The sequence below is a fragment of the Martes martes genome (genome assembly GCF_963455335.1).
Source record: "Martes martes genome assembly, chromosome: 3".
Classification (NCBI taxonomy): Eukaryota; Metazoa; Chordata; class Mammalia; order Carnivora; family Mustelidae; genus Martes; species Martes martes.
Genome location: NC_137890.1, coordinates 591563 through 604328, shown reverse-complemented (window position 1 = coordinate 604328; position 12766 = coordinate 591563). Strand labels below are relative to the sequence as shown.

Here is a 12766-nt window from a genome sequence, read left to right as displayed (position 1 = left end):
ACGGGACCCCACATTCCACGCCCTCTCCCGGCTCCGACGGGCCCAGCGCCGCCCCGGGCGCCGACGGGACCCAAGCGCGCCCTCTCCTACGAATCCCGACGTGCACTGCGCCGCCCGGGGGCCGACGGGACCCAGGCGCGCCCTCTCCCACGAATCCCGACGTGCACTGCGCCGCCCGGGGGCCGACGGGACCCAAGCGCGCCCTCTCCTACGAATCCCGACGTGCACTGCGCCGCCCGGGGGCCGACGGGACCCAGGCGCGCCCTCTCCCACGAATCCCGACGTGCACTGCGCCGCCCGGGGGCCGACGGGACTCAGGCTCCGCCCTCCTAAGCGGGCGCAGCTCCCTCTGGGCCGCGTCCTCCGCGGCGGCGCTCCGGGGCGGTCGGCGGGCCGTCAGGCCGTCAGGCCGTCAGGCCCCTCCCCGCGCCGGACCGCGTCCGGGTCCCCGCCCCGGGGGCGGACCCGCCGCCTGGAAAGGGATGCGGTTGAGGCGCGCCCCTGTCGGCTCCTCCGCTGCGGGCGCCGGAGAGCGGGGCCCAGGACGCACGTCTGCCGGGCCGCGTCCGGGTGAGCCCCGCTCGCCGCCGGGGCGCGGGGCCTCGAGGCTCGGTCCGCGGGGGTCTCCGCTTCCCCGGCCCCTCGGCCGCTGCTCCTCTCGCGGGCGGCGTGCCCGTTCCCTGCCCCCGGGTCGCGCCCTCCGCGGGTGCCCCGCGCTCTCCCGCCCCCGGGCCGCGCGCACGCCGGGCGGCCTGCTGGTGCGCGGCCACTTCGCGTCCCGGGCGGAGCTGGGCCGGCCGCCGCGGCCGCCGCTCGGCTCCCAGGGTCCCGCCTCAGGCCCCGCGGGGCAGCCGCGCGGAAGCCGGAGCCGCTCGTGCGTCCCCGCGTCCCCCGATCGCGGGGAGGGCGGCGACCCCCGCCGGCCGGCTGTCACCGCGGGAGCCGGCGCGGCCCGTCCCCCGGCCCGGCCCGGCGCGGCCGTGGGGCTCCAGGGAGCGCGTGCCTTCCTGATCCTGAGGCTCTGCCCCCGGGGTAACCCCGAGCCCAGAGGAGCGCGACTGGCTCCGACGCTCGCTTTCCTCGCCCGGGCGCGCGCCGGCTCGGCCTCCCCGTCGTCGAGCGTTGGTGGGGTCGCCCTCGGGGTCCGAGCGTCTTCCCGGTTCTGCGGGCCGTTCTGCGCGACCGACTTGGCTTTTGTTTTTTTACTTTTATTGTTTCTTAAACGATGCTATTTACCGACCGCTCACGGGCGGGCAGAGGGCGGGCGGAGGTCGGGGGAAGCCGGCTCCCCGCTGAGCGAGAGCCCGACGCGGGCGCGATCCGGGACCCTGCGACCGTGACGCGAGCCCCAGGCGCCCCCGTGTCTGTCCGCGTTTTAGAAGGTGGCGCGTCCGCGGCCGGGTGGGGGACGCGTGCGTGTCGGCGGGTGTCCCTCCGCGCCCCCGCTCCCCTCTCAACTCGGCCTCGTCCGCCGCCGGGCGCGAGCCTGCAGTCGCGTCCGCGAGCCCGTCCGTGCTCCGTCGGGCAAGCAGCCGGCCTCTGCCGCGCGGTCCGCGGGGGCTCAGCGCTCGCCGCCCGCTACGCCGCGGCGGCTGCCCTCGGGGGTTTGGTCCCCGGGACTGTCCAGGAGCGCGGCCTGTGTAGTGCTGAATCGGGAAGTGCCGCCGGTACCGCAGAGGTGCTGCCGGCGGGGCGCCCGGGTGGCTCGGGCCGTGGTGGCTCGGGCCACGGTGGCTCGGGCCACGGCCTCGGGGTCCTGGGAGCGAGCCCCGCCTCGGGCTCTCTGCTCAGCGGGGAGCCGGCTTCGCCCTCTCCCTCCGCCTGCCTCTCCGCCTACTTGGGATCTCTGTGTGTGCGAAACAAATAAATAAATAATCTCTCGGGAAAAAGGAAAGAAATTCTAATGTCAAAGCCTTCCCTACGAATGATCTTTACGTTTCCTCTTTCGGAAGAAGCTGAATGACCGCACCGGACTGGTTGACCGTAGTCCCGCCGCGCCCGCACTGCACGGTGTGCTCTGGGATCTCCTGCCTGTGGCTCCGGGCGCTGCCGGCCCGACCAGGTCAGTACGCCCCGCACTCGGGTCTTGGTTCGCCAGAGCGGCTGCGGCTGGTTCCTCCGCAGGGCTGTGTTGGAGCCCGGCTGGGGTGACCTCGGCCTGACAGACAGCGGCCCGCTGTCCGGGTGCGGTGAATGAACTAGATTCTTTCCAGCAGTTTGATCAGGAAAATTGGAGGAGGTGGGTCTGGAAGGTCCGGAGGAAGGGAGACGATGCAGGATCCTGTGGTCCATGTGAGCAGAAGGCTGGGAGGCAGAGCCCTGAGGTTTTCACATTTCAGACCGTTGTAGAAAGTTGAAGAAAATAGAGGAGCTCCCCTCCCCATCTGCCTCCCCAGCCCCATTCCCAGAAGGGACTTCAGCACCGCCTGGCCTCTAGGGCTCTGTCTCACATCCGATGTTTGAGGAAATGGTCCCTTTACATAGCTGCAGTCCCATAGAGCCCAGAGTTAGGGGCATGTGGGAGAAATCTTGAACTTGGGTGACTTTGCTCTGAAAAAAGCTGGTTTCAGACTACATTATTGTGCTTTGCTTTTGAGCTCTTTATCCAATAAATGATGTAACATTTACGAATTACTGAAGATTTTCAAGTGGATAAGGGTAATGTGACTTTCACACGACAGTGAATTAAAGGGAGCGGAAATCCTTCTAAGAAGGTTTATTTGAGAGAGAGCGGTGCATGCTTGGGGGGGACAAGGGGGGCAGGGAGAGAGAGAATCTGAAGCAGACCCCCCCCCCCCCCCCCCCCCCCCCCCCCCGCTTAGCATGGAGCCTGACACCAGGCTCAGCCCCACCATCCGTGAGATCGTGACCTAAGCCGGAACCAAGAGTTGGATGCTGAACCACCCAGGCACCCCTAAAGATATTGGAAGTTTTTTTTGCTTTTGATTTTTTTGAGTGGGCTTAATGGTGAATCCATTTGCCTTTTTATCCTAAATAAATAACTTCTTATGCAATATTTGTGTTCTTGATCAAGTAATCTCATCAATTTTAAGATAAGTTTAGGGAATCGTGTTCTGCATTTATCAAGCAAGCAAAAACCACTAGAAATTTGGCTAGGCTGTGGAGGTGTATTTTCATTAACGTTGAAATATGTGTAAATGAAACCTTTGGGGGTGGGTCGTGTTCAAAGCACTGATTCTGGTGTTGCTCTGAACGACAAGTGACCTTGTGTTTTACTGCAGCAGAGACATCTTGGAAACCTTTGGCTCTGGTTCAGGGTGTTTCCTAATCAGGGATACGTTATCCTTGTTCTGCAGCGTGAATGGTGATCGTTAAACACGATAAGGGTTTAGTGGGAAATGGTGAGCCTTTCTATTCAAATTTCAGAGTTTTACTTTGAGATAATATATACAGTTAGAAGAACTATTACAAAGAAATCGCATAGGTCTTTCACCCAGATATCCCCAGCGATAGCTCCTGACAAAACGTATGGTGTAAGTAGAAGACGGCTTTGACCCAGTCCTCGCACGGACGCAGACGGCGTGTTCTGCGTGCACTCGTGTGTGTGCTCAGATCTGTGAGAGTCTGTCACGCATGGATTCCCGGGGCCACCAGCGCTGCCAAGACACAGACCGTTTCCATCCACAGGGTCCCTCAGCCCCCTTCCCTGGCCCCTGGCAGCCCCTGTCCGCTCTCCCCCTCCACAGAGTGTCATTCCACAATGCTGTATAAAAGGAGTCGTGGGGCCCGTGTGACAGGCTGTCCGCACGCACTCTTGAGATCCACTGAGTTTGGATCAGTGAATCAAGATACAGAAATTCTAGGACGCCTGGGTGGTTCAGTCGGGGAAGTGCCTGCCTTCGGCTCACGTCATGATCTCGGGGTCGTGGGATCGAGCCCCGCTTCAGACTCCATGCTCAGTGAGGGGTCTGCTTCTCCCTCTGCTTCTTCCCCCCTGCTCGTGTGCATGCATGTGCTCTGTCCCTTTCTCTCTCTCTCAGATAAATAAATACAATCTTAAAAAAAAAAGTATAGAAATTCCAGGAATTCATTATAAAAACACAATAAATCCAAAGTGTCTTTTTTTATAATTGAAGGTAATAATAAAACACTGGAGCTAAAAATGTTTATTATTTACTCAAGAAAAAGCATGCAACAGTTTAGTAGCGCATAGGATTTGGTAGCCGAGTTTGAAGGTGAGATGAAATTGAATTTATGAAGAAGGAGTGATTTATATTTTCGGAGTCTGTAAATAATTTCAGTTTCATGTTCATGATACAAGTTTGTTTTGGTGGAAATACCGTATGTATGACCATAAGTAAAATTCTCCATGATTTCTCATAAAAATTAATAGCCCGTCGTGTGTCGTGGGGTAGAGTTACACTATTTAATTTCAGGAGCTGGTCTGGGGAAGGAAGCAGAGATGAGGGGAAGCGTGTCGTTCACAAACTGTGTGGCCGGTTATTTGTCTGCAGTTTGAAATCCATACAAGAATCGCTTTCTTAGATCTCTTAGGGAAAATGGGAAACATTGACAAGCTTCGGAAATCTCTTTCTTGGTTCTGAAAAATACTAAAAAAGCATGCGCTTCTGAAGTAGTGACTGAATTCTTTCTGTCCCCTGGGACAATAGAAGCTTAGCCATAAAATGAGTCATTAAAATGACAGATTAACTATGTTGCTAGGCATTACTATGATTAGTCATTTATTTACTTTTAAGGTGGTAACATTTACTTAAAGTTATATTAAAACCGTAACATAAAGTTGGGGGACTTAGGTGGCATGTTCTCATGTATCCTGCCTCGTTGGAAGAAAGTGAACTGTTGTAGGTACGTGATTCTTTATGTGACCTCAGGAGCTGAGGGATTAAAAAATGTATTGAAACTGAGAAGTTTCCTGACTTTCTAACCAGAGTCCTGAGCCAGAATATAATTTTTTTTGGTGACTTTTGATGGGCAGGTGTCCCTCCCGTCCTCCAGTAGTGGTATTTTCAGTTCAGCCCTCACCAAACCCCCGGGGGCCGGTCTTTGCAGAGTTCTTGTGCTGGTTTTTCAGAAGCTCTGTTTGGTCTCCACCTTGTCTTGGCTGTCCTTTCTTGGTGTGGTCAGAATTTTACCTCCAGAAATGTCACAGTCTCGTTTTTGCTGCCTCTGATCTGTTTTGCCCGGGAAACCAGATTACGCGTGTGAGCGTTAGGGTTCCCGGTGAGGCTGAGGTACAGCGGCGTGTTTGAGTCGGCAGATCCCCAGGGAGGGAGCTGACTGGCACACTGGACGTGATGGCCCATGGGATGCTGCTATGAATGATTCATTCATATTAATGTTTTGTTTTGTTTAAACTGCAAGGCTTGTGTAGATGGTAGGTTTGGTTTGTTTTCTTTTCTGACACGAGTACTTGTGCCTGGTGATCTAGTCACCACGTTTCAGTGGTTGCTTTTTAGGGCGTAGCTTGCTTGGCCTGTCTTGTGTTTGTTACTTTTTCCTGCTTTGTTCTCCGTTTTCCTACCTCCGAGGTGATTTCTTCTTGGTGGCCTTGCTGACACTGCTTCTTGATCACTCGCTCCCCTGGAGGACACAGCCTTGCCCTCCTGGTGTAACCGGGAACCACAGCGGCGGCACCCACCGCTGCCCACGGCACAGCCTGCGGTGAAACTTGTGCCTGTCACGGTCGGTCCTGTCTGTGCTTCCGTTGCCGGGACCAGTGCCCTCGCGGTGCCTGGGCACTTCCTCAAGAGAGGGGGAGAAGGAGCCTACATTTGGATCATAGAAAATGTTTGAACATTTAGAAAAGACCTGTCGATCCAGGTGTGATGGTGTTTTGTGATTTTCTTTTTCTGTGTTTGACATCTCTGACTTTGGAAATTCAGCAAAATACCTAATGATTTTGGTAAGAAAACAGTACGGTAGAGTAAGCTAATAGTAGCTCAGAGGGTTTCATTCAGAAATGTGGAGCGTGTTTCCTCCAGGTGATTCACGGATCTGAGGTAGTGGAAGTCAATGGTATTTTCTGGCCTTTAATATGTGGACCCTCTTAAGTCGAGTTGGGTTTTGTGTTTTGCACACAGTAGATTTAGTAGGTATATGAAGCTAAGTTTTCTTTAAAAAGAAAAATTGCCGTTAAATTTGGCATAACCTTGAGTCCCAATTCTTTACCAGGCGCCGTACTTTAATATTCAGCGTTTGATCTAAGTCCAGGTATAGTAGTTCAGATATTATTGTTTATCTAGGCAAAGTAACCTCTTCAAAAAAGTGGTAGTTTTCTGGACGTAATTATTTAACACTTTTCACTCTGATCTCAGTGGGAATGAGTCGTTGTTCAACTATATGTGACAGTAAATCTCTTCTTCAGCTGAAAATGTGTGTGTAAATGCAAGCTTACGTTGGCGGAGGCCTTCGGACAGTGTTGCCCTGTCCTCTAACACTGGATCATGAAGGTGCTGGAAGAAAATCACTTGTGGATGCTGCTTGCACTGCTTCGTTTGGTGGCCAGTGCTGCGGAACATGAGGAGGTAGCGAAGCACGCCATCAAGTTACACCGAGGCCGGGGAGCAGCCGGCGCGCAGAGGAAGCAGTGGGTCCTCGACGGGTGCAGGAAGCTCTCTGGGCTCCTTCGCCAAAAGGCTGTGGTTCTCAACAAACTGAAAAGTGCAGTCAGAGCAGTGGAGAAAGACGGCGGCCTCTCAGATGAAGAGAAGCTGTTTCAGGTGCACACGTTTGAAATTTTCCAAAAAGAGCTGAACGAAAGCGAAAACTCAGTGTTCCAGGCGATCCATGGCCTCCAGAGAGCCCTGCAGGGAGACTACAGGGACGTTGTGAACATGAAGGAGAGCAGCAGGCAGCGCCTGGAGGCCCTGAGAGAGGCTGCGATCAAGGTCAGTGTGGCCCGCTCTGAGCCAGAGAGCAGGGCCAGTGGGGGTCCGGGGAGAGGGCGGCGGGCGCTCGGGCCCCTGTTTGCAGCAGAGCGTGTGCGGGAAATGTCCCTTCCTTGTGCAGGACATCTTAGCACAGCTCCCTTTCAGGACTTGTAGGAGTTGTTCTGGTGCTTTTCTCTGTTGTGGAAATTCCCAGGTGATTAAAACAGTGACTATAGGGGCGCCTGGGTGGCTCAGTGGGTTAAGCCTTTGCCTTCGGCTCAGGTCATGATCCCAGGGTCCTGGGATCGAGCCCCGCATCAGGTTCTCTGCTCAGTGGGGAGCCTGCTTCCTCCTCTCTGTCTCTTTCTCTGCCTCTCTGTCTACTTGCGATCTCTGTCTACAAAATAAATAAATAAAATCTTAAAAAAAAAAAGTGACTATAAACCGACGTGGAAATAAATATCTTTGTAACCACAATCAACATTTTGAGTTTCTAACAACAGTTCTTTTTAGTGTGAAGGTTGGCTGTCTTTAGTGTCCATCTGCTGAAGATTCAAGTACTAAAGTTCGTTTTCAACAATATGTGCATTTGAAATCAGCATTTTGACGAAGTGTATTTTTAAAACGGAGAGACGAAACTGTTGCTGTATTGGATGTGGTACTTATGTATGATTTTTTTAGCCGTCATTTACGCTGTTTGTTATGTCAGACACTTTAAATACTGATCTTCCTTGACTTATGATGGGGTTTTGTCCCAGTAAGCCACATCGCAAGTTGAAAATACAGCAAGTCAGAAATGCATTTAAGTCACCCGAGCTGCCCAGAGCTGTAGCAGTGTTACCTGACGTGAAGCCCGCTCTGTAGTGATGCACTGAACACCTCCCGTGCTGTGTTGAATTCTGTACTGAACGCGAATACAGAGTGCTTGTCGTTGCGTCCGTTGTGCATCACATGGTGGCTGGCCGATGGGCAGCTGTGGCCCCATGCCACGGCCCAGCATCATGAGAGAGGATCCCGCTGCCTACGGCTAGCGCGGGAAAGACCACATCAGAATGCCAAGTGTGGTTTCTGCTGAGTGTGAGTCACTCTCACACCATCGAGAGGTCAGGAAGTTTAAGTCCAGCCATCCTAAGTCAGAGACCATTGGTATATGAAATACTTCATTTTCATAGAAAGCGTATGGTATTAACACGCAGTTCAAACAGTAGACAGGGTACAGACTTAAACTTTCTTTACCGAAGTACAGTATATTTGGTAGAAACACGGTAATGGGGTAGACGGCTGAGTCAGGGTTTTCGGCCTCCTTGATTCAGGAGAATGTGTCTTTAGCGTGTGTGACTGTTGGCAACAGACCTTGCCGCTCTCATCTGAGCAGATGTTACTGCCTTACCAGTGGTCCAGGACCACAGGTGTTTTTGGAGTGCGGCCGTCCGTACGTGGTCGGCGTGGCGGCTGGGACGGAGTCTGTCCAGTGAGGGGCTTTGTGTGAGTAGATGACCTTCAGAATTTACTTCCGGGCTGTGGCACGTTCGTTGGTGTGTCCATCACGTGGCTTTCCCTGACATCTTGCTGAGCTCGTGATGTATGTGTGACGTCGGCCGCTCGACCTTCTCTCACTGGCCGGAGAGCGGATCTGGCAGCGAGAGCACGTTGGTTGGCGTGGCCGGGCCGGGCACCCGCGTGGAAGTCCCGGCCTGGCCTCTTTCCTAATAAACCCAGATTTCGTTTCCCACCAACGGACAGGAGGAGACAGAGTATGTGGAACTTCTGGCAGCGGAAAAACATCAGGTCGAAGCTCTCAAAAACATGCAGCACCAGAACAGAAGCTTATCCATGCTCGACGAGATCCTTGAGGATGTGAGAAAGGCAGCCGATCGCCTCGAGGAGGAAATAGAGGAACACGCTTTCGATGACAACAAATCAGTGAGTAGCAGTCCAGGACGCCTCTCCGCCCGGGCTGCGTGCAGAGAGGGGAGGGTGTGCGGCTGAGTTCGCCGGCGCGTCTGCCGCGGTGTGGGCGGGACGTGAAGACGGACCGGAACACCTGTGGGGTGTGACCGAGAGAGATCGGCTTGGTCACAGGGGAGTCCGCTAGATGAGCCTTGACTTGGCCTTGCGTTTCTGTCAGTGCCCCACCAGTGGCTCGTCTCTGTCCCACTTTTGCCTTCGGGGGACTGGGACTCTGGTCTCAAGAAAGCTTGCCCCGGGACAGTCAGGTTGCAGTGCCGATCTGCCCGGGGGAGCCGTAAAGTCCTTCTAGGAAGCGTACCCGACGCGGGCTTTCAGACATCTCGCTTGCTGGGACAGGTTGAGGATTCTCTGGGGGAAATGACGTTAATGCCAAAAATTGATCGTGAGTCCTGAGAAGGACGTCGAAAAGTGCGCGGTGGTAAAGCAGGTGGGAGCCCCGCTCAGGGCGTGAGCACCGCGCGGGCTGCTCCTGGACATCGCCGGCCCTGGCAGGGAGGCGCGCGAGTGTCTTCTCGAAGGAGCCTGCCTGCCCTTTACGCAGTGCTCGCCGAGCTCTTCCGTGTCCGCCGGTCGGGCTGTCCCTGCCGCGCCCCTCCAGTTCACTTCTGCCCCCGGCACCTGGGTCTGTGTGGACCCTGCAGACAAGGGCTCAGCCCAGCACTTCCCCCATTTCAGAGGTCCGCCACGGGTTCCAGATTTTCGCCTTGGAGGGCCCCACAGCCGTCTCCTCGGGCTCCCAGAGCACAGGAAGGCGGTTTCTTTGCCGGGTGACGGTGACATTGTGAAGGACGCGGCTGAGGAACAGCCAGGTGTTAAGGGTGAAGAGTGGCTGCCGCTCGCCCGCTCGCCGGGGCGGCTCCCTCCTCCCGGCCGGACGCGCTCCGAGCCCCCGCGGCCTCAGGTGGGCCTGTGATGAACTCAGCCTCTAGCGCCCTTCCCTCCCGCAGCCCCGTCCTGCGGGGATCTGGTGGCTTCCTAAAAATGCCCTCACTGCCGTGAGCTCAGGTGAGGCTGCGGAGCGCCCGGGAGGTGCTCCTGTTCCTCCTCACACGTAGGAAATCGCGCGGGGTGTGGGCGCTGTCGGCCGGGCAGGGGGGTGAGCACCCGGGGCGCGTTCCTCGCTGCAGGGTGTGCCCTGAGTCAGGCAGAGCAGGTGTCTGGAGGTCGTGGAAACCCGAAGCACTTCCAGCCTTCAGTCACTTCTGTACTTGGAATAACGTTCCTCACATATGTTCATGAGCGTGCGTCCGTGTTTCGTCGCACGACAGACAACTGGAGACACTTCCTGTCTCTTCTCTGTAGACTTTTTGCTCTAAAAATAGAGAACATTTCCTTGTTTCCGGTGACACAGTGTTGGTCATTCTCACAGGTGAAAGGGGTCAATTTTGAGGCCGTCCTCAGAGTGGAGGAAGAAGAGGCTAATTCCAGGCGGAACCTCACAAAGCCGGAAGTGGAGGACGATTTGGGTCTTAGCATGCTGATCGACTCCCAGAACAACCGGTACATCTTGACCAAACCCAGAGACGCCACCATTCCACGCGCAGATCACCACTTTCTAAAGGTCGTCTGTCTGTCTGCTCCCCTCTCAGAACCCCCACTCCTCCTTTCCCGTTTCCTGGTGTTCGCGTGAAGTAAGACGGCGCTTTATTTCCCGAGCGTCATGATAGGGTGCACGACCTTCTCCCGACAGAGATTTTACTAGCATTCCGTGTTTTCTGTGACTTGAAACAGTTTCTCTTCGTGTTTCTTTTTTTCCCAAAAGAAGAGGAGAATAAGGCATTTTCATATTTAAAATGAAAATGAATTTTTCTTTTGGGAATTTGAGAGTCTGTGAAGTCAGGAGCTACTCTGATGGGCTCCAGCTCGGCCCTCAGAGGGAGCATGGGATGAGGCCAAGAGGCTTCGGCTCCGGCGTCGTGGGTGGCTTCGTGTAGACGTGGGTGCGGGATGAGGTCCGGCTCCCCCAGAGGTGCCAGGCGCTCTAGACTGAGCTGGATTCACGTCTATGCCCTCTGGGGAAGCCAGTCGGGTAAAGAAGATACGGGATTATGGAAAGGTTTGCAGTTGACAGTGCTGTGGGTGGAGATCACTGCTTGGGGTTGGACCAGAGAGGGTAACAGGTGTAGGCGTGACTGGGGCAGCCTGCTCAGGGAAGGCTGTTGGGCTCCGGACACCCTGCTGGGTCTCCAGCGTCCTCCCAGGCGCCGGAATTTGTGCTGCTCTGCAGGAGGATGGCAGCACCCGCCGAGAGGAAGGTCCGTGACCCCCAAGGAGTGCTGGGAGTGGCTGACTCCTGGGGTGGGGGGGGACTCAGACCTGGAACGTCAGCCCAGCTGTTGCCCTCGATGCAGCCAGACGGAGACTGGAGGGGCCCGCCCCGCAGGACGCCCGCTTTCTCTGCGGCCAGCCCCTTCTTGTCCTGCCCACGATTATCTCAAGTGTCTGTGTCTGTTTTTTGTTTATTTCCCTCCAGGACATCGTTACCATAGGAATGCTGTCTTTACCTTGTGGCTGGCTGTGCACGACAATAGGGCTGCCTACGATGTTCGGTTATATTATTAGTGGTGTACTTCTGGGGCCTTCGGGGCTGAACAGTATTAAGGTAAGAGCAGGATCTAACTGTTGCAGTATCCTTTAACAGAACAGCGAAGAGGCAGGGACTAAAGGGTTTTGACGTTTTGAACTTGAGTTAGTAAAGACAGTAGTTTCTTATAAATCATGTTGAAGAAGATGCTCTATGAAGTTTCATAAGAAATTTCTAAACCGTAAGGAAGTAATTTTGGTCATTAGTGAACGGATGACTTGACTAGAGAAAAAATTGTGTTACGTGTCTTTAAATTTTATTAGTTTCAGAAATTCTGTTTCCAGTAATAGTATGAATTATAGTATTCAGACACGGAAAGCAACTCAAAACGCTGGATTTAATATGTAATTCAAATATCTGTACCATATGGTGAAGCTAGTAAAGTAGTGACGAATTAACAAGCCTTAATGTGGGGTGTTGTGAGAGCCCCGGGAGACCGTGAGTGCTGGGGTAGAGGAGGCTGTTGTAGAGGCTGTTGCAGTAGAGGCTGTTGCAGGGGCTGTGAGCTTCAGCCTGTGTCGCCGGCACTCTGTGGACTCCCGGATGTGCCGTCTAGATACACACAGTTCAGACAGAAGGAACAGAGAATGCCCAGAAGGAGTGTCATGAGTCCCACACAGAAGGAACGTTCGGGGTGGTGAGTTATGCAGCAGAGTCCTCAGAAGGAGGACGGGGGCAGGCAGGCAGGCAGGGAGAGGTGTGGGCGCTCCACTAGTGGCCTCACCCCTACGGCTAATGGACGCACCTCACCGGACAGGCATGCTGCAGCTTCTCTAGACCGGACAACAGAAGAAGATGTGAAAAAAGTCCTCATCCCCAAGTAATCTTAACAGTGGGTCTGGTTGGCAGGGGGATGGGGGCTGTGCTCGGGCTCAAAGCCCAGGACCTTCGTGGCAGGTGCTCCTGTGGCCTGGGCTCAGGGTGGCAGGGTGGCCTGTGGGAAGGATTGTTTTGCATTTGTTTGTTGTTTTTTTTAAGATTTACATATTAGAGGGGCACCTGGGGGGCTCACTGGGTTAAGCCTCTGCCTTCGGCTCAGGTCATGATCTCAGGGTCCTGGGATCGGGTCCCACATCAGACTCCCTGCTCAGTGCGGAGTCTGCTTCCCCCCACCCCCGCCTGCCTCTCTGCCTACTTGTGATGTCTCTCTCTGTGTGAAATAAATAAATAAAATCTTTAAAAAAAATTTAAAAATACAAGATTTATATATTAGAGAGGGCACCATGGAGTGGGGGCAGGGGCAGAAGGAGAAAAGCTGACTCCCCACTGAGTGCAGAGCCCGATCTGTGAGATCGTGACTAAGCCTGAGATGGTGACTTGAGCCAAAGCCAAGAGTTGGACACTCAACCGACTGAGCCAG

At 54.7% G+C, this 12766-nt stretch overlaps 1 protein-coding gene across 3 annotated transcripts in view; it reads left to right on the top strand.

Moving 5' to 3' along the window:
• Positions 1-316: 316 nt before the first annotated feature.
• Positions 317-12766, top strand: part of TMCO3 (transmembrane and coiled-coil domains 3) — a 51641-nt gene continuing 39191 nt past the window's right edge. For 2 of the 3 annotated variants that reach the window (XM_080798243.1, XM_080798241.1), the window contains exons 1-6: positions 317-570; positions 1953-2062; positions 6347-6869; positions 8595-8774; positions 10192-10383; positions 11296-11424. In XM_080798243.1, coding sequence (XP_080654369.1) covers positions 6426-6869; positions 8595-8774; positions 10192-10383; positions 11296-11424 — 945 coding nt within the window. In that variant the 5' untranslated portion in view covers positions 317-570; positions 1953-2062; positions 6347-6425. The remainder of the gene's footprint in view (positions 571-1952; positions 2063-6346; positions 6870-8594; positions 8775-10191; positions 10384-11295; positions 11425-12766) is intronic. The other variant, XM_080798242.1, reaches the window with a different exon arrangement.